Source organism: Vigna unguiculata, chromosome 11 (assembly GCF_004118075.2).
Source record: "Vigna unguiculata cultivar IT97K-499-35 chromosome 11, ASM411807v1, whole genome shotgun sequence".
In the NCBI taxonomy this organism is placed as follows: Eukaryota; Viridiplantae; Streptophyta; class Magnoliopsida; order Fabales; family Fabaceae; genus Vigna; species Vigna unguiculata.
In genome coordinates this window covers 33,489,039-33,507,593 of record NC_040289.1, presented here as the reverse complement: position 1 = coordinate 33,507,593, position 18,555 = coordinate 33,489,039, and the positions used below count along the sequence as shown (strand labels likewise).

General features: G+C 33.3%; 3 protein-coding genes across 4 annotated transcripts; 1 reads left to right on the top strand and 2 right to left on the bottom strand.

Moving 5' to 3' along the window:
- Positions 1–101: 101 nt before the first annotated feature.
- LOC114169320 (beta-1,6-galactosyltransferase GALT29A) lies at positions 102–2,176 on the top strand. The gene has a single exon (XM_028054428.1). It carries the CDS (start codon positions 533–535, stop codon positions 1,952–1,954), a length of 1,422 nt encoding a protein of 473 aa, XP_027910229.1. The 5' UTR covers positions 102–532; the 3' UTR covers positions 1,955–2,176.
- A 611-nt stretch (positions 2,177–2,787) lies between these two features.
- On the bottom strand, positions 2,788–7,438 carry LOC114169319 (protein ADP-ribosyltransferase PARP3). 2 transcript variants are annotated; one of them, XM_028054426.1, is made up of 18 exons: positions 7,272–7,438; positions 6,826–7,115; positions 6,536–6,731; positions 6,306–6,419; positions 6,171–6,228; positions 6,023–6,092; positions 5,626–5,800; positions 5,391–5,524; positions 5,064–5,301; positions 4,855–4,982; positions 4,705–4,781; positions 4,466–4,626; positions 4,180–4,389; positions 3,998–4,100; positions 3,816–3,898; positions 3,592–3,735; positions 3,302–3,484; positions 2,788–3,217 (listed from the first exon to the last, which is right to left on the bottom strand). In XM_028054426.1, the coding sequence occupies exons 1-18, from the start codon at positions 7,275–7,277 to the stop codon at positions 3,149–3,151; spliced, it is 2,439 nt and encodes an 812-aa protein (XP_027910227.1). In that variant the 5' UTR covers positions 7,278–7,438; the 3' UTR covers positions 2,788–3,148. The 2 variants fall into 2 exon arrangements, with proteins under 2 accessions (XP_027910227.1, XP_027910228.1); XM_028054427.1 differs by having other exon boundaries at positions 6,826–7,109; positions 7,272–7,379.
- Positions 7,439–14,807: 7,369 nt separating this feature from the next.
- LOC114168502 (zinc finger protein WIP3) lies at positions 14,808–18,215 on the bottom strand. The gene is made up of 2 exons (XM_028053344.1): positions 17,627–18,215; positions 14,808–15,702 (listed from the first exon to the last, which is right to left on the bottom strand). The coding sequence occupies exons 1-2, from the start codon at positions 18,104–18,106 to the stop codon at positions 15,241–15,243; spliced, it is 942 nt and encodes a 313-aa protein (XP_027909145.1). The 5' UTR covers positions 18,107–18,215; the 3' UTR covers positions 14,808–15,240.
- Between the last annotated feature and the right edge of the window lie 340 nt (positions 18,216–18,555).

Sequence of the window (18,555 nt, the reverse complement as noted above, 5' to 3'; positions counted from 1 at the left end):
AAAGATACCCATTTTTGGAAACGTTCGAATAAATAATAAAATATTTACATTGATAAAGAAATCTATGGCTAAATTCCTCATTAACAAGATTCAAAATCCAATCATATGAACATTTATTTTGATGATTCATTTGTTTACCTATGTTCAATCCGTGCATAGCTAGAATGGTAGATCTATGAGACTCTAAGCAATGAATGCAACACATGGACCCACCAACCCTAATCTCTTTTTCTCCATTATCACTCTCTTGCAAAGCACACTATCATTCCCCATAGTGGCCACTACACTTCACCCAGAAACAACACGTCTTTTTAATGTGCTCTAACAACACACACACACACTTTAATCTAGATTCTTCTTAGGGTTTTTCTTTTTCTTTTGGTTTTGGTTTTGATTTTGGTTTGTTCTTCATCTTTCACTCTCTTAATTACATGAATCACACTCACACAATGTTCTTCATCTTCTTCCTGTGCCTTCAATTTCAGAACTCCATTATCACTTGCTATTCCAATATTCAACACTGCAATGATGAATGAAATCACTTTTTGACCGGAAAACAGTTTCAACTTCCACATTACATTCTCCATGCATTATCATTTCAACTCTAACAAAACCCGAAAGATCTTCTACTTTCTTTCGTTTTTCTTCGTATTCTTCTTCATCCATGCATAATGACACAGAAGAAAAAGATGGATCTGAAACCGAAACCCTCAAACAAATCATCGATCCGTTTTCTTCTTTTCCACATATAGCAACTGTGAAACCTAATTTCTCCAGTCTTCCGATGAAGCGCACAGTTCGGCCTCTCTTCGCGCTCCTCCTCCTCCTGGTCTTCGCCGCCACGCTCACCTCACGCGCGGTCCTCCGCCGCGGCATCCTCTCCATCGAGCTCGAGTACCGCGTCCGGATCCGCAACCCTCCGCCGCCGCAGCTCAACGACACGCTCCTCCACCACGCGGCAGTTGAAATCGGCGAGGAGAAGTTCAAGCAGGAGATCCAGAGCCTCCTCGATGGAAACTTCGGCAGCCATGCGCGCCACCGTACATTCGTCTCCTGGCGTAGATTTATTCACCACGACCGCGGCGGCGGAGTCGCCGCCAATATCCCGGTGACGCTCCGGTCGCCCCTTTTCTACCGGTACTGGCTCGACTTCCGGAAGGTTCTGCATGATTGGTTCAGGAAGCGACGATTCCAACCCGGTATCATGTCCGAGTTGACTCGATCGATTAAGTTTCCAATTGATTCGCACAACAAAGTAGTAACCAATGGCAAAAGTAGATATTCTTCTTGTGCTGTTGTTGGGAACAGTGGGATTTTGCTGAATAGGGATTATGGAAGTGAAATTGATGCACATGAAGTTGTGATAAGGTTGAACAATGCTAGGGTTGATCACTTTGAGAAGAAGGTTGGGAAGAAAACTAGCATTTCATTTATGAATAGTAACATTCTACATTTGTGTGCTAGAAGGGCTGGGTGTTTTTGTCACCCTTATGGTGACCATGTTCCGATTGTCATGTATATTTGCCAGGCCGTGCATTTCTTGGATTACACTTTCTGCAATGCTTCTCACAAGGCTCCTTTATTGGTCACTGATCCTAGGTTTGATGTGTTGTGTGCGAGGATTGTGAAGTATTATTCCTTGAAGAGGTTCGTGGAGGAGAGTGGGAAGAGCTTGGAGAAGTGGGGTGAGTATCACGATGGGGCTCTTTTTCATTACTCTTCTGGGATGCAGGCTGTGATGCTGGCTTTGGGTATTTGTGATAGGGTTAGCATTTTTGGGTTTGGAAAATCGGCTTCTGCCAAGCATCATTACCACACTAACCAGAAGGCTGAGCTTCATTTGCATGATTATGAGGCTGAGTATGCGTTTTATAGGGACCTTGTTGATGGACACAGGCCGATACCCTTCCTCGAGGACAGGTTTAAGGTTCCTCCTGTTGTCATGTATCATTGATGGATGTCGAACTGCTTCTGCAAGTGGTAGAGGGCATCTGTTAGTTGCTGTTCTGTTATTGTAATATTGTGAGATGCACATATAGTGGAAAGCAAAATACTGATTCAAGATATGTTTTTGCGTCGTACTGTCCCATATGAAGCCTCAAGGCAACCACACCAAGTGTAAATTTTGGTTAGATCAATACAGCTTTGACCAGTAAATGATGATTAAGCATGTCCATATATAATTTGTGTTTGTTCAGGACTCTCTTCTTGGACTCTCTTTAATTGGGTAACTTTGTTTTTCCGGTTTTTCCGGTTGTGATCGCTTGCTAACTAAAATTCTGGAGTGCATGCCTTCGAATTGGACCAAAATGATTTTCTCGCATCTGTATAAAACATCATGGCCTTTAAAGTAAAACAAGTGATTTGGTAAAAGATGCTGGCTATATTAAGGAATAGGCATACTCGCTAACAGGGATCATCTGCCTGTTTTATCTTTGACTTTGCCCCGTCCTTTGCGCAGAAAGGTTACAAGCACTAAAATGGTATTTTAACAACTTCGCAAAATACTGGCTGATGAAGCAAAATTATCATTAATTGGCATGCCCCTTAAGGTTTAGTGTGAAATTGCTGTTATTTTACATTTTATAACTCATTTAAAATTATAAATATGCAGGGCGTCTGGTCACTTGGGTGCATTTCTCGTCGTACGTTTCATACAAGCTTACTGTCTGGCCAAATGCTATTTGGAGGTACAAATTTATAAGAATATCCATGTGGGTTTTGTGACTATAATGCTGTAGACTAGATCCCTTTTTTTAATCATAATTGTTGATTATGACAGTCAAGTTATACAAAGGACACAGTTATACCATTTCTTCTACTCATGATCTGATTCAAACCGACTGAAGAGTAGTCGACTAAGATTTAACGACATACTGTAGGATGTAAATTGTAATTCCACTCTATTGCCGTCATGAGTAGAACAAAATATTTACTTACCCTAAGTTACTGGTCATTGACTTACATCAAAATGTGACACAACATACAGCCGGTTTTCATAGAGCTGATTTTGTCACATGTAAATATACATCGAAATGACATAGATAAGATCTTTCCCTAACTAGATAAACCACGGGGTACACCTTTCAGCCAAGATGGTAGCTTTCAACTTGCGAATTGCAAAAAAGCTTTCCTTTCGACCTCTCTGTTACTCGGCCGTGTCAATCTCCACCCCTTTCTCTTCATACTTCACTCCCACCAAGTAACTTATGCGTGCCTGGTAAGCAAAAAGTTCACAGATGTAAAAATGTTTTAGGATTGTTAATCTGGTCCACTCTTTTGAACAAAACGGGTACTATACCTGCTTAGGATCGTAGACAGCATACTCGTTATATTCCAGGGGGCTATCTTGATGATCTGAGGCGACTAGTTTACCGCAAGGAACTTTTATATCATCTTTCCAAACAAAGTGTTCTGATTCATCTGTTTTCTTCTTCCCCAGTCCCTTCACTCCAAGCTTCTTTTCCTCCAAAGATGAAGTATCCTGTGTCAATGATGTTGAAAACAAAATAATTCTTCCGAGTTGGTGATGTCAAAAACAAATTAATAAATGCTCCTAGTGAATGGAGATAACAAGTCCATTTTGGATACCTCGGGTGGGCTTTTAAACTCGGTAATCTCGTTCCCCAGGGAAGCGATGGCCAAAACCAAGAACCCTTCTGGCCTGTCCACAGCAGTAAAACCATATCGTGCAGCCTCTGCTGCAGCATCGGAGCAGACTATAGCTTTGCCAAACTGTTGCCAGAAGTACGTAACAAGGGATGAGTGAATGCTCCCAAACATTAAATTTGAATAACGATTTTTATTTCTAATACCATATAACCCGGAACCGGTAGTGAGCATATTGCTTCCGAGAATCCTATTTTCAAGTGCCTCAAAAGGTTTGAGCTTCGTGTTCCTTGCATAATAGAATTTGTACAGTAAGAACAACCAACCTAATAAAGTAAGACTTAGTTTTTCCCACTTCCAATTTTGAGGAAATGCTTGCGTATCTTACCACACCATAAAAGAACTTTATTTGGCAGTTTAACTATGTCTTCATAGGAAGGGCAGCCACCTGTTTGCACCGAAAAAATGTTTTCCACTGACACCCCGTAATCCTGAAGTTCATTGGAAGTGAACAGAAGAAGATATGCGAATGGTTACGTTAAACACACAATGCAAAAGTTGGAATCTTACAATTTCACCAACTTTAACTGGCTCATAAGTATTTTCAAGATATTTCACAATCATCTGATAATCATTCGAACTTTTGTCCAGGGGAGTAATTGAGCAACCCAATTTCTTGTATGTCTCTGATAATGGATCATCGATGGTTGAGCCAGTCATGTCTCCTATGAGGTGAGAAGCGAGGGTTATGTCTCTCGCCCCCTCCAAGGCAGCTGCAGCCTAGGAAAATAAGAGATTGCTCGTTTTAGTTAGTGGTCGAATTGAACCAATCAAGGTAGTGACCAAATGTGCTTACATGGTCTGCAATCTCTTGATAATCTCTAAAATTGAAAGGCCTTGTGGAATGCATAAGAGTGAACCATCTTTGGCTAAAATCAGTCCAAACAGCCTCAGCCTTGGGCCCAGTTTCTTTCAATGATTTCACCTTTTCTATGAATTCTAAGAGAACGTCCTCACCTGATAAGGTTCAATTGTCAGTAACGTTTCTTGAGTGACATTAGAGAAGTAGGAAAAAGCAGTGGCTCATGTACATACATCTTTTCAGATGAAGATTTGTTACCATTCCTATTGGAAGGTCCGGAGAGTCGTAACCCATCTCCATCAATGCATACCTGAAAACAGTGTAGGTTATTTAGAAACTTCGTAATCATCCCATGCATTATAATTATCAGATACTGTGGTTACTTGTATATCTCCTGGCTGCATAAAACTTTCATAAAATTTGCAACCAAAGGCTCAAGTTTACAGTGTGTTGCTGCTATCCCCAGCTGCCGAAGACCTAATGCTCCGTGTCTAACTTCAACTCCATCATCCTGTTCAATTTCGTAGTACTGTGTTAGCTAAAAGAGGAGGAATGGGCAAATAATTTAGGAGAGAATAAATATGTATTGTACCATGTCAATGGGATAGAACTTCAATGGCTTCTTCTGGAACTTCTTCTCTCTTTCCCAAGGTTCAAACTCATTTCCTGTTATTTCCTCGAAGAGTCTCGCAAACTCTTTCAGACAACTGCCTTCGTTGTCCCACTCTTCTAATCGCTCCTCTGCATTTGGATCATCGCCAACTCTCCCTTTCTTAAAGTACAAATGCAAACGATTTTCTGGAACAACGATCAGTTGCATGATACAGTAGCTGCCACAAATTAACACCAACAAATTAGGTAATGTTATCCTATATATGTCGATATGAACTAGAAGTGATTTTAGTGTTCATAATAGTACTCGTTCAGTCCGCGTCCTTGGTCGCAAAGGGAGAAGGCACAGTTGTATAATATCCCATCTTTTTCAAATATCTTTCCCCCTTGTTCCTGCAACTTGGTATCTTTGTAGACCCCTCTCTTCCCATAAAGTTTGAGCTGTTTGGGACAAATTTAATCAAACACAAAAGGGTGCTCGATATGTTATTCATGAATTTAATTTAATAAAAAAATTGAGTGTGCAAGAGGAAATTAATTACTTCTGCTGAGAGTGATTCAATAGCCTCCTCCCCAGGATCCTGTTTGTCCCAGGGAATTCCCTTGCCATCCACAGAAAGATCAGAGACAAGATCATAAGCTTCCAAAGGCTGTGGTTCTTGCTTTTCAATGCTGTCAAGCAGCCAAGCCTCTCTAACCACTGGTATACCTCTCTCCCTACAGTAAAATACCTCATAATCAACTAAGAATGCTCTATCGTATTACTATTAATGCGGCACATTAGCCACTCTATAACTCTGGGTTTTATGAACACTTATTTGTGTGATCATTTTTCTAACGGCAATCCAATGGTGTTCATAACATGTAACCAAACAAAACAAAGATATTATCACACTCATAAATAAGGATCAAGACAAAGGAATCTTAAACTACGCTCACATGGCTTCTGCAAGTTTGGACGTGCCACCACGTTCTCGCTCAGCAGGTGAAGCTACCAAACAAGTAGCCCCTGCAAAATTTAACAAGCCAGGTTATGGTTATTCCTGGCAACGAAAGGATGACAAAATCAGTTCTTATATTATATTACCGAGTATAGAGTTTGCCACTTTCCCTCCATGCTTTTCAATAGCTGTTTTCCAATGATGCTTGATAGCAAAAAACAGAATGTCAAAATCCAATTGATAGAGGGTATAAATGCAACAACAATGAGAGTGGTACATACATGTGTCCGAGTAAGACGACCCATCAGAGATATCATCATCCCGGTAAAGGGTTTTTCAGCTAAGCCTAGATCCCTGTGAGGTCTCTGACTTGGGTCCTGATACTTCTTTAGCAACTGTGGCAAAGACATAGGAAACAAGCCAACAAAAAGAACAAAATCTTAGGTTACAAGCAACAAAATTGAAACACAAAAAGGAGGAAAAACAAAATGAAAAGTAAGGAGAATGTCACATCTGAAGGCACCGAGTTCTGAACAGAATCAGGTAGCTTAACGGGTTCCTGTTTCCTTGGAGGGTTTCTGGTGCTGAAAATGCAACTAGCCCACTCACTATAGAACCCTCTGCAGACATAGCGTCTGCCATCAAACTCCAAACTCCCATTGCAAACAGAGCACTTGTCCAATGGACCATAAAACAGCAAGTCTTGGCTGTTCAAAAATGCGGTGAGTGTATTTAACGAGTCATTAAATTAAACATGAAAATCCACTTTGAAGAAATAGTCTAATCTAAACCAGAACCAACCATCTTCGTGTAATTTCGAGATCAGGGCCAGAAGAATCAAGGCCATTAGCCTCTAGAATCTCTTTCATTTGCTCCAAAGGAAGGTGCTCCTTTGTGGCTTTGCAAAACTCATCATATTCTTCGGCAACATCAGCCACAGTTTTTCCGTTGACATGACCATCTTCATTTTCCACCTTGGCCTTCTTAGGAGAATGCTCCACTTCATGTGCCTTGGACTCAGCTTTCTGCTTCCTTGTCATAACCTTCTCTTCTTCCCCAGGTGCATGGACATGGGGCCTCGTTTCCTGAACCTTCAAAATTTCCAAAAGCACCTTAACTACTTAAACCCCAAAAAAAAGAACCACACTAACAACACATCAAACTTACAAAACAAAACCACTCGATCTTATTCATGGAAAAGAAAGAACTCCATCTCAGGTAAAGTTACACTGAAAACAAGAACAAACCTTCATCTTGGTGCTTAATCCAACTGAATAACGAAAAACTCTCTAGTTTTCTCACGATGAACGAAAGACAAGAACGTAGTTTAGAATCTCAAAACTCGCATGTGGTCTGCTCTAAATAAGCTTTGATTTCTCTTAACCTGAACATGATAATATGTTGGAGCTGAGACAACAACAGCCCTGCAATGCCACGTACATTGAGTTCGCAGTTCTCACAAGAAAATAAAATCTCTTGTCGTCACCACAACATGCCACGTTTGCTAGTTATTTACACGTAGCCAACTGTTTACATTCAAGGCCATACAACGGTGACATGTGGTAAAACCATGCTACTGTGTTTCTTGTTTGATTCCTTATTAATTATTCTTTTGTTCCAATCCTTTATCTGACTCTGGTCACCCCTGCATGCACCATTCGGTTGGATTGGCGTCAGAAAACGGTGCATTATATTCGAGGAAGAAGATAAACATCTCTTCTTTTGTTTTCTTCTTTCCCCAAAAGATAAAGCAGTTGATATTTGCTTCAAGTCTCATGGATAGGAAAAGTTAACGTGCACACAAATTAAAATAAGCACATAGCTGAACTTCATTTTTGAATGAGTATCTTTTTCTAACAAATATAAACTTGTAATGTTTTTCATCGCTGAGAAATATCTCTATTAAAGGCTAAAAAGTATCATATATGTTGGTGTTAGTCACAGATAGAGGATTTATTTCGAATCAACTGGAAATTAATTCGAGTTTCTTTATTTAATTACTTTATTGAACTTAGTTCTTAAGTTCAAATAAATTGAAGAGGTGAAAAACTATTCAAATGTGTTTATATCTGTACATTTAAAAATTATCATATGATTATTGTATTCACTCAAATGAACAGCATAAATATTATAACCATTGGATCGAGACAACATATATATATAAAGTAAAGTGCATCATCCATAGATATGCTCAATCTCAGGCTCATGGCGAAGAAAAACTGAAAACATAGAGCAAAGAATAAACCTGAAAATCTAAATACAAGAGAAGATCAACTTTCCTTAAAGAAAAACAAAAATCCTAGAGTATGCTATATTTATAGTAACATAACTAATTATATTGTTTCTTGATGAAATAAAAATGTGTAAGGCAGGGTCATTGACTATGCCATTTCATTTTCAATTAAAGAAGATTGAAATTCTTGTATGAACAGAATTGACTATAAAATATTTAATTGATTACCGATTTCTTTCTGGGGAAAGAGGATAGAGAAGAGAATTGTGACCCCTTTGATTAGAGATGATGATGATGATACAACTGCACACCCCACATACACTTTAAATGCAGTGTCAACATTAATTGAATTGACTTGAGTGCAATAATCATCACCACCGCTTCAGCAATTTATCTAACCTTCACCACTTCAAATATTGTGCAGCAATCATGTCCATTGTTGTTATCTCTACATCTTCCTAAAATAATAAATAAAAAAAACTATCTTCTCCTTCCTTTCGGTCAACCATTTATTGAGATGCATCACAAAATTGCGAAATGTATGTATTCACTGAAAATTTCAATGATTCGCTACATAACCAAATACCACAATAATTAAAAAGAGCGTTTTTTACTCATATTAGTGTAATTTTAACTACAAAAGTAAATTTAAAACTAACTTTAACTCCTTTTACATTGTGTTCATTTTATGTGAGGGTATTTACCGTTTAGAAAGATAAGAAAGAAATGATTTTAAAGTGATCGGTGGAATTTAAGAGAAAGAAAAGAACAAAAAGATTTTATTACTTTTCCATCTTTTCTCATTGCCAAGATTTAAAGGTAATTGTGTAACATTACCATTATATTCTTGATTTTTTTTCTTAATTCAATAATAATGTATATATAATTTTTAAAATTATGCTTACAATAATAATTAATATCCAAAATTTTAAATTATTTATTAAAAAATTTGAATATATAAATATATTATATTTTGTTATGTTTTAATTTTTTTAAATTTATTTATTAAATATTTTTTATAAAATAAATTTAACTCATTTAAATATAATTTTATATTACTTTCAACATCAAAGACAATTTAGTAATTATTTTTAATTAAACTTAATTTTTAATCTATCACATTAATCAAATCATTGACAAACTTTCCTTCTAAATTCACTTATTTTAATCTCCAAATCCCTTATGTTGTATTTGGATTGAAGTGTGGATTTAGAGAAGTAAATTTGCGTTGATTTGAGTTTATTTGTAAGTAAAGCTGAAATTGTTTGGATTAAAGAAAAGATGATATGATTTGAGTGGATATGAGTGGAAAGTTTATAAAAGTTTGTGTATGATATGATTGATAAAATTTAATAAATTATAATTTTTAATAGAATAAATTGTATGATTACCATTTTACCTTTCGATATAAATAAAAAAATAATATTAAAATAAAATTAAAAATATTATTTAAAGTTATAAAATAAATTTATTAATATCATTAATACTTTTAAAAAATTATTATTATTTTTAATAATAACCTGAAATAATTTGTAACATATACTGTTTAATTTATATCTCAACATTATTATATATGTTACCTTAATAATATATTCTATTATTATAACAACATATAATTAATATATAAACGATTATATATAAAATAAATCAATTTTTATATAAAGTACAACGTGAATGAAGCAATATGCAGGATATAATGGAAAATGTATCCTTTATTCATGCAAATCTTCGCAAAATAAGACGATGGGATTTAGGAGTTATTTCACAAATTTGTTGTTTCTTATATGCTTCACAAATCAACGAATTTTAACCATCCGTTTAAAGGAACACAATGTTAGAATTTTGAAATGAAGTTGTGTTGGTCCTGACCTTTTTTTTTTCTTTTGTTATTTTTGTTTTGTTAAACCGACATGATTTTAGTGTAATTTGATTTAAAGTTGAAAGTTGTGTAGAGTTAATATGATTTCATTCGATATAATTTGATTTGTACTAGTTGTGTAGAGTATCATGATTTTACTTGATTTTATATTATATTGAAATTATGGTCATAGTTCAAAATTAAAACAAAAATAATAAAACAAAATAATAACTTCTTAATAAAATTGTATCTTATAAGTGCAAGTAATTTATATGCATAAAGTTTTTAAAATCTGTTACATCCATGATTCTTATTTAAAATTACACTAATATGATGAAAAAATTAAAAAAGGTCTCATGTCTTTATTAATTAATATTAAAGTTATAACACACAATATGAAAGTATAAAGTATTTAGAGGTTTGCATTAAGGAATTAGTGTGAAAATACAAAGAAGAATATGATATTCTTCCATTGTTTAAATTTTTTGATGAAAGGATAAAATTAGTAGAAAAAACTATAGATGTCGATGAGTTTCAATTCGTGAGCTAACCTAGCTTATCACGGGTTCAAGCCAAGTTAGGTTGAAAAAAATTTAGTTTTTTTAAAAGTGGATTGAACTCAACCCGACTTACTTAACTATAGGTTAAAGAGATTGACCTACTTAACCTACCAACATTCTTTTACAATTTTTTTCTAATTTTTTTAAATAATTATTTACTATCCCTAATTATATAGGTTCACAATTTCATATTTTTAAATGCTAGAATGTTGCTCAGTTTGAATGTTTAATTAATTTGATTGTCAAGTTATATACATTAGTACTTTAATCTTTAACTATCATCTTTATAGTAAATTACTCAATCAACTATCTTATAAACAAATTTTTCTAAACTAGCATGACAAAAAAAAATATATTTTTTATTTATATTTTGTTGAATATCATGACAGAAAATGTGAATATTAGGCATATTTTCTTTGACTATATAGACACTTTCTTGAAAATAATTCATCATATATTGGTGGTGAGCCTAATGAAGATATTGATTCTTGATTTTACTGTGACTGTCATCTTAATAACTGCTTAAAAAATTATTTAAATATATGAATACCTAAAAATAAATACATAAAAAAAATTATGTGACTCAACCTACTAACCTGTGGTGGATTGAGTTGCAAAAAAATTTATTCACCATAAAGTGAGTCGAGTTGGATTCACTCATTTTTCAACCTTGTTCGTGGTGAGTCAACATGTGTGAGTCAGATTAATTTACTTTGTCATGTCCAGAAAAAACCACATGAACGAGAAATAACAATTTATTTATTTTTAATAAAATATAAGGTTTAATTATATTTTATTTTAAAAAAGTATTAAATTATTATTTATGCTATAAAAACTATTTATTTTTTACTTTTCCCTGTTATTCATTAATCTAAATAATTATATAATTTTTTATCTTGTTTTCTCATTCTCTCTCACTCGACTAAATTCTATTTTATTTTTCACATGTCTACACTATACTATCTTCTATTTCAAAGTTTATCAAAATTGTGCTACAATACACCGTAAAGTATTTTCTTCTCTCTCAAAATCCTACACTCCTTTCCACTCTCTCGAACATTAATTATTTTTTATCCTCCAAATTCCTAATTTTCTGTGTGAGGTTTTAGAGTTTTTTTTTTCCTTTTTTATTGAGTTAGTTTCGGAAAGTTTTACACGTGTGGGACTAATGATCTTGCATGTGGTCCTTTTAGGATAAAGATGAATAAATCTTTTAGTGTAAGATCATAAAAGTATGATATATCATTTATTAGAGTTTAACTTCCAAAAGTAAGCAAAAGTAAATTTTATTATAAGCAATTTGTTTATTTTAAAAAAATAAATTTAAATAAATTATCTAAAAATAATGAGATAAGTATTTTAATTTTAAAAAAATGATATTTAAAAGCTAAAATAAAAAAAATTGTATATATATATAAAAAATCCTATTTATTAATAGAATAGATAAACATTGAAATATCTATAAAACATGAGAAGAAAAAATATTAAGAAGACATATTTGATGAATATATAAAATACAATGTCTCATCATATGAAGGGAAAAGTAAAACCTAATAAAACAGAATATTTGATAATAATAAAAGAGAATCAAATATATGATATCTCTATCTAGAGCTGTTAAAATGGGTAATTCGGTCCGACCCGGCTCGACCCACCATGGGTTGATGATTTAGTGAGTCAACCCAACCTGACTCACTTTTTAGCGAGCCAACAAAATTCGAACTCGGCCCAGTCCACCATGGGTGGACAGGTTAAACGGGTTGGCTCACGGGTTCACTTAATTAAATAAAATATAATTTTTTTTTCAGTCAAAACTAAATTCTAATTTTAATTAAAATCTAAATAAACTTTAATATAATCCAAATACAAACCAAAATAAAAAAATACAAATTATTTATGTGTTGGCTAAAAAAACAACCTAACACAAATGTAAAGCCCAATTTAATAAAAAATACTTGTGTGACTCTTTTATTTGCGGGTTGGTGACCAACCTGGCTCACCATGGATTCAACCCGGATGAGCCGGGTTCTAGATGAGCCGGGTCTAAAATCAACTCGTATTGAAATTTGTAAAAAAATTTCAACCCAACCTGACCCGAATCCATGGTGAGCCGAATTGACTTGCAGGTTCCAACCCATTTTAACAACTCTATCTCTATAAATATAAATAATAACAGAAAATATATAATATCTTTATCAATATCTTATTTATAAGAAAAAAAATTAAAAAATTGAAATCTCGAGCTTACTAAATCATCAAGACATTGTTTGAGAAAACAAACATTATTAAAAAAAAAAATATATATATATATATATATATATATATATATATATATATATATATATATATATATATATATATGAGAAGAAATTAAGAAAGAAAACAATTTCCTCCTAGGTAGGTATATATGTGTGTATGTATATTAAGTGAAAAGTATTATAAGATGGATGAAACTATAAACCTACTTTTGATATTGATAGATGATGAAAGGACATTGGATGAGAGAGATAGTTTGATTCGGCAACATAATTCAACATTAACTTAACCTAACTACCATAAGTCACTTAAGGGAAAGTGTAACTTTTAAATATCAAATATTACAAAACAATATTTATAATTTCTCCTTTAAGATTATTGTGTGATTGTGATCTTTCCCTTCTCCAACGTTTTCTTACCCCGACAAAACTTAGTGGAGGTCCCTTATTTTCAAGACCAAATACACATTTTATCTTTTTTATTTTATTTTATAAAGCTCCTACTTTTTCCTTTGGTCAAGCCTACCTCAAAAACCCTCAATTTTCAAACTCTATTTCTCTCCCTTTAATTATCTCCCTCACGTGTCAAGAAATTTTTTATTTTTCTCTATAAAACAAAAGGGGGTCCTTCAAACTCATCATCCCTTTGTCAAATACACATATGCATCATGATCACCATTTTTCGATTTTTTCTTTCACCAAATAATAATAAATTAATCCACAATGAGACCAAGATTCACACCAATTAATTATATCTATTTAAAAAAAAAAATGGAATTCATCTCTATCTACGTGGGGGGGTGGATGATTTGTAGCCATCATGCCTCCAAAATGGACTCTCACAGTAGAATAAAATTAGAGCAGGTATATTACTTTGAAAAAAATTATTTTTTTTCACAATATTTAAAAAATCTACTGAATGTAATTTTTTAAACTTAATTCACTTTCAATTTTGTTAAATAAATAATGTAACATCCTCAATTAAATTGATATCGACATTATTTGAAAAATGATCACTTTTTAGTGACTCAATATCAATCTAATGGTAAAAACTACATTAGTTCTTTTTAAATAAAATAATGATTGAATTAAAAACAAAAAAAATTGAAAAATCACATTAAATAATTTTCTCCGATAAAAAATCTATTAAGTATAAAAAAAAAGATTAACAGTACTTGAATTTGGTTCTTGTAATAACCTTCATTAGCTTTCAACACCACTCTAAAATTCATGAGTATTTTGTGATTTTGTTTTTCCATTGTAGTAAATTATTAGGGTAAAGGGGAATGTTAAGGGAAAAAAGGATAATGCATTATAGATAAGCACTTTCCGGTGTTCCTTAAATGAAGGGCAGTTAATAATTACTCTCCTAAGAAAGGTGCAAACATTGTACAAAACCTTTATGGATTAGGACCATGTTACCTTCTCTATAATAATTCAATGTTTTCTTTTCTCAAAATGCTTGCTTCATCACATCATCTATGTCATGTTTCACATACATCTTTACATCTGCATTGCATAATTATCAGAAACAGAATATCTGTATATATTTATATACATAATAAAATTTTTATTTATATAAATAAAAATTAGACAATGATATTTTGAAACTGTAGTATTGTTTAAGTATTGTTTAAGGATGAAATTGTAGTTTCTTCAAAAGATGATGTTCTGCAATAAAATAATAGAAAAATATATTATGATTCTTATTTTTTTTATTTTCATCTTTTACTTTTTAACATGAATTTAGTGCGGATCATCGATTAATGTATCATTTTCTTTTTCTCTGAAAGAATCAATGATTCATTCTAAGTCACATAAACGAGTAAAAAAAATGAAAGATTATAGGGAAGACTAAGAGAAAATTCTGCGACTGGTTATCCAAATATAACAGCAAATTCATAACAAATATTTAAACAAGATTTTACATGTCTTATAATGAGGGTTACCATTGAGTAATGAAGCGGATAAATTTCCTCCATATTGAAAGTTACAGAAAACTAAACATGATCATCACATAACACTTCTCTCTGTGACTATATATATGCGAAGAAAATTCATCAACTTCATCACTTGAGGCACCATCTTATTATTATCTAACCAAAAGCATGCAAATTCAGTTCAAACCTCTCTACTCATATAGTACTTCATCACCACCCTGCAAGTGCTCGGTAACAAACCTTTCCCTGAGCCTTCATGTCTCAGCCATTGTTGAGAACTTTTTGTTACTGAGCACAAGGGTACGTACTCTCCAAACTCTCTCTACTACATTAATTTCTCTGCAACTTTTTTGTAATAATGTTAATCAGATCATGCATGATGATGATGATGATGATGAGCATTGGCATCATCTTCATCAGAGGCAGTGATGCATTCCTTCTCATCCTCAAAAGCTTGGAAGGGAGGGTGAGGGTTGTGTCCCTTCCCAAAGGACCTGATATGGTCCTTCAGTGATCTTTTGTGCTTGAAGTCTGAGCCACAAGTGCAGTACCACAACTTCCCACAGTTCTTCTCGTGAGTCCTCCAATCACCTTTCACTGCAAATGTTTTCCCACATTTTCTGCACATAAACGGCTTTGTGCCGTGCTTTCTTTTGTAGTGCGTTTGGAGGGTTCTGAAGTCCTTCAATGGCTTCGCCCTCGGATGGTTTATGTTGTTCTTGCAACCCTGCGCGCAGCAGTAACATGGCAACCTTAACATTGCTGCTGGTTGTGTTCCTTTCAGTGAGTCTGGTCCTTTCCTATATTCTGATCCATGACCCCACATATGCATCTGCAAATCAACAAAAATTAACTTTAGATCAATGATTATGATTAAAGTTTCCCATCGACTAGATATAAGATGAAATTATAATACATATTGAAGATTCCACAGCGACCAGATATAAGACATAAGACATAAGACGTGTTCATAATATTATATAAGTGAATACAAACGTTATTTTTATAGTATATAAATGGGTGTAAACATCTTTGTAAGTGTCTGTTTGCTTAAAAAATGTTAAGGACAATGATATTTTGACTACTAAATTTTGATAACTTTATCTTACAACATAAAATGTTATATTTTAAGTGATTTTGAAATATAGAGAAATGAGTAAATGCAAAAATGGATAACACTTAAGAGATGACATCTCTCATAAGAAAGTTGTCAGAAAATCATTTTACAAATGTTAATTTTGTTTAGTTCAAAAGTTTCGTTTATATTTCGTGTTTCAAGAAAAATGTGAAGCCTACTATATTTGACCAAGTGTCGTCCTTTATATGGCCTAACAGTGGCCATTGTTGCAAATAATCATTAATCTTCAGTGATGGGTCTAACATGTATTTCATTTTTGTATCTGTACATATATATACATACACAATGTAATTAAAACTAAAAATTAAAAGGTTTGAGTAGTTAATTTCTTTCTCAATCTTGGCTTAAGCCTGGTAGTTATATATATGGATGAAGATTAAGCAACGGAAAGGAAGTAAAAGCATATGCATGCATATGAAGATTATTATTATTACAATATTCCCGTTTGAAATGAATTCTGAGATGAAAAAGAAGCCTTTAATTTAAAAGTGAAGGGAAAAAGGTTAGAGGGACATCACGTACGCGCCACCTAGTGCATTTTTTTCTTAAAGCATGCTAATTAAAGTTAAATTATGCGACTATTTAATCTCTTTTTAATGATTTTCATCATTGTCATTATCATGTAAAGCATCTACTTCAGTTTGGTATGGATAAAATGCAGCGAGAATTCAAATTCAGTAGGTATATATATATATATATATATATATATATATATATATATATATATATATATATATATATATGCACACAAGCCATGGAATTTTAAAACTACTCAATGCTGTACAAAGTTAAAGAGCAGTTGTGGAAAAACAAAACAATCATTGACTCTGCTCATGAGTTTGGTTTCGATGAAATGCATGTATATATGTTACAAGAAATTTCTTCTGAAAGTGATCGTGATATTTTTAAGTATGATAGCATGATCATAGTGGCAACAATTATTTATAGAACAGAAACAACTCTTTCATCATAAATTTTTTCTGAATATACCTAGCTACCTAGCTAACATAACACCATTGAAATGCTACACATGAAGAATAATAATACTAAGAATAAAAGTTAATATTTTTGTCTTTTAGTACCAAAGGACATAATAATTAATTGTATTCAGTGCTTTTTTTTTCTGAAAATAAAATCCGAGGTAATTTTTGAGGTGATGATCAAATCTGAAACAAAGTTTGTCGCAAGTGGGGTACTTGACAGTACTAATTAATAAGCTTGCATTTCTCCGCCCAATAAATCTTGAAAACTCATTAGAGAAATCACACAAGTTAATCAGTATATGTTTAGTTTTAATCGAAACAAATCGTAATTAATTATCATGATCATGTTTTTTTAAGGTAGATCAGGCACGTGCAACTATGATCTTATCAGAGATCTTGAACCCTTTTACTTCACACCCTAAAAGTAGATCCTAAAACCTCTCCACAGATATGAAAAACTAAAATGGATCAAAAACTTTGAACTTGTAGTACTGTTCATACTCCATCTTTATAAAAGCTTCTTCATTTGTGTTCTTCACAAACTTTACTGAGTATCTTTTGTCTCTAATTAATTTCCTTTTTCTTGGTAAATCAAGTTTCAAAATTGAGTATGTGAGAAGTTGAATTTAACTAACCTGCATGTTGTTATACCTATTGAAGGTTTTGCTGCATATGGAGCAAGCAAACTGCATCGGACCAACGAGGATCTGAGCAGGAGTTGGAATCCAGAACCTTCTTTCTTGGTTGAAGGAGCAGCCATGGAAGCTTCTCTTGGAGGGTTCTTCTTCTTCTTCTTCCTTGACATGGAAAATCATCTTCTCATCATCATCATCATCAACAACAACCTGATCATGATGCCTTTTAGCACTGTCAGGCAAACCAATGTGCAAAGCCACAGTCACTTGTTCAAGCTTTTCCTCTTTCACCTCAAAACTTTGCAGATGATGATGTTCTTCATCTTTTGAGGCCTTTTCAGTTAAAATGGGCAAGAATTGGATGGTTTCATGAGTGAAGGAAAAAGAAGAAGAAGAAGAAGAAGAAGATGGTTTGAGCCACTCAATGAAAGTAGGAGCATGAAGGTATAGATTCTTTTTGTTCTCCACATTGCACTCCATCAAACCCTTGTTGGATTCAGAGAATTTTCTTCTTCTTCTGAAAAGGGTTATGTTATGTTGTTATGTGTGTGTGTGTGTGTATGTTCAGACTTTATGGTAGAAAGCCTGCACTTATAATATGGTTTGATTAAGGAATGGAGGCTTTGTTTGTCTTTATGGACTTTTTTTTTTTCTTTTCTCTTTTTTTTTTAACCCTTACTTTTTCTTTTTTTTTCCCTTCTTGTCCTTTTATTGTTTGTTTCTTTTAGTGTGAGACTAATTGGAGGTGCTGAAAATGACATGCAAAAAATAAAACTCACTCATTTATTAGAAAGAATCCTATAATAGTCTCAACTTTGAATTCTAATCAGTGCTAGTCGTCAGATTGGGAAAGATATTCCTTGGTCATCAATTTTAGAAACATCATATATAAGCTCTTCAATAAGTTTACCAAGGAATTAAAATTAACT

Coding starts and splice junctions, on each gene's coding strand:
- LOC114169320 (XM_028054428.1), top strand. CDS start 533: ATGAAATCACTTTTTGACCGGAAAACAGTTTCAACTTCCACATTACAT.
- LOC114169319 (XM_028054426.1), bottom strand. Junction 5,525..5,625: donor TTGAATCACTCTCAGCAGAA/GTAATTAATTTC, acceptor TGTCCCAAACAG/CTCAAACTTTATGGGAAGAG. Junction 3,218..3,301: donor CTGTCTACGATCCTAAGCAG/GTATAGTACCCG, acceptor TTTGCTTACCAG/GCACGCATAAGTTACTTGGT.
- LOC114168502 (XM_028053344.1), bottom strand. CDS start 18,106: ATGGAGTGCAATGTGGAGAACAAAAAGAATCTATACCTTCATGCTCCT. Junction 15,703..17,626: donor ATAGGTATAACAACATGCAG/GTTAGTTAAATT, acceptor GTTGATTTGCAG/ATGCATATGTGGGGTCATGG.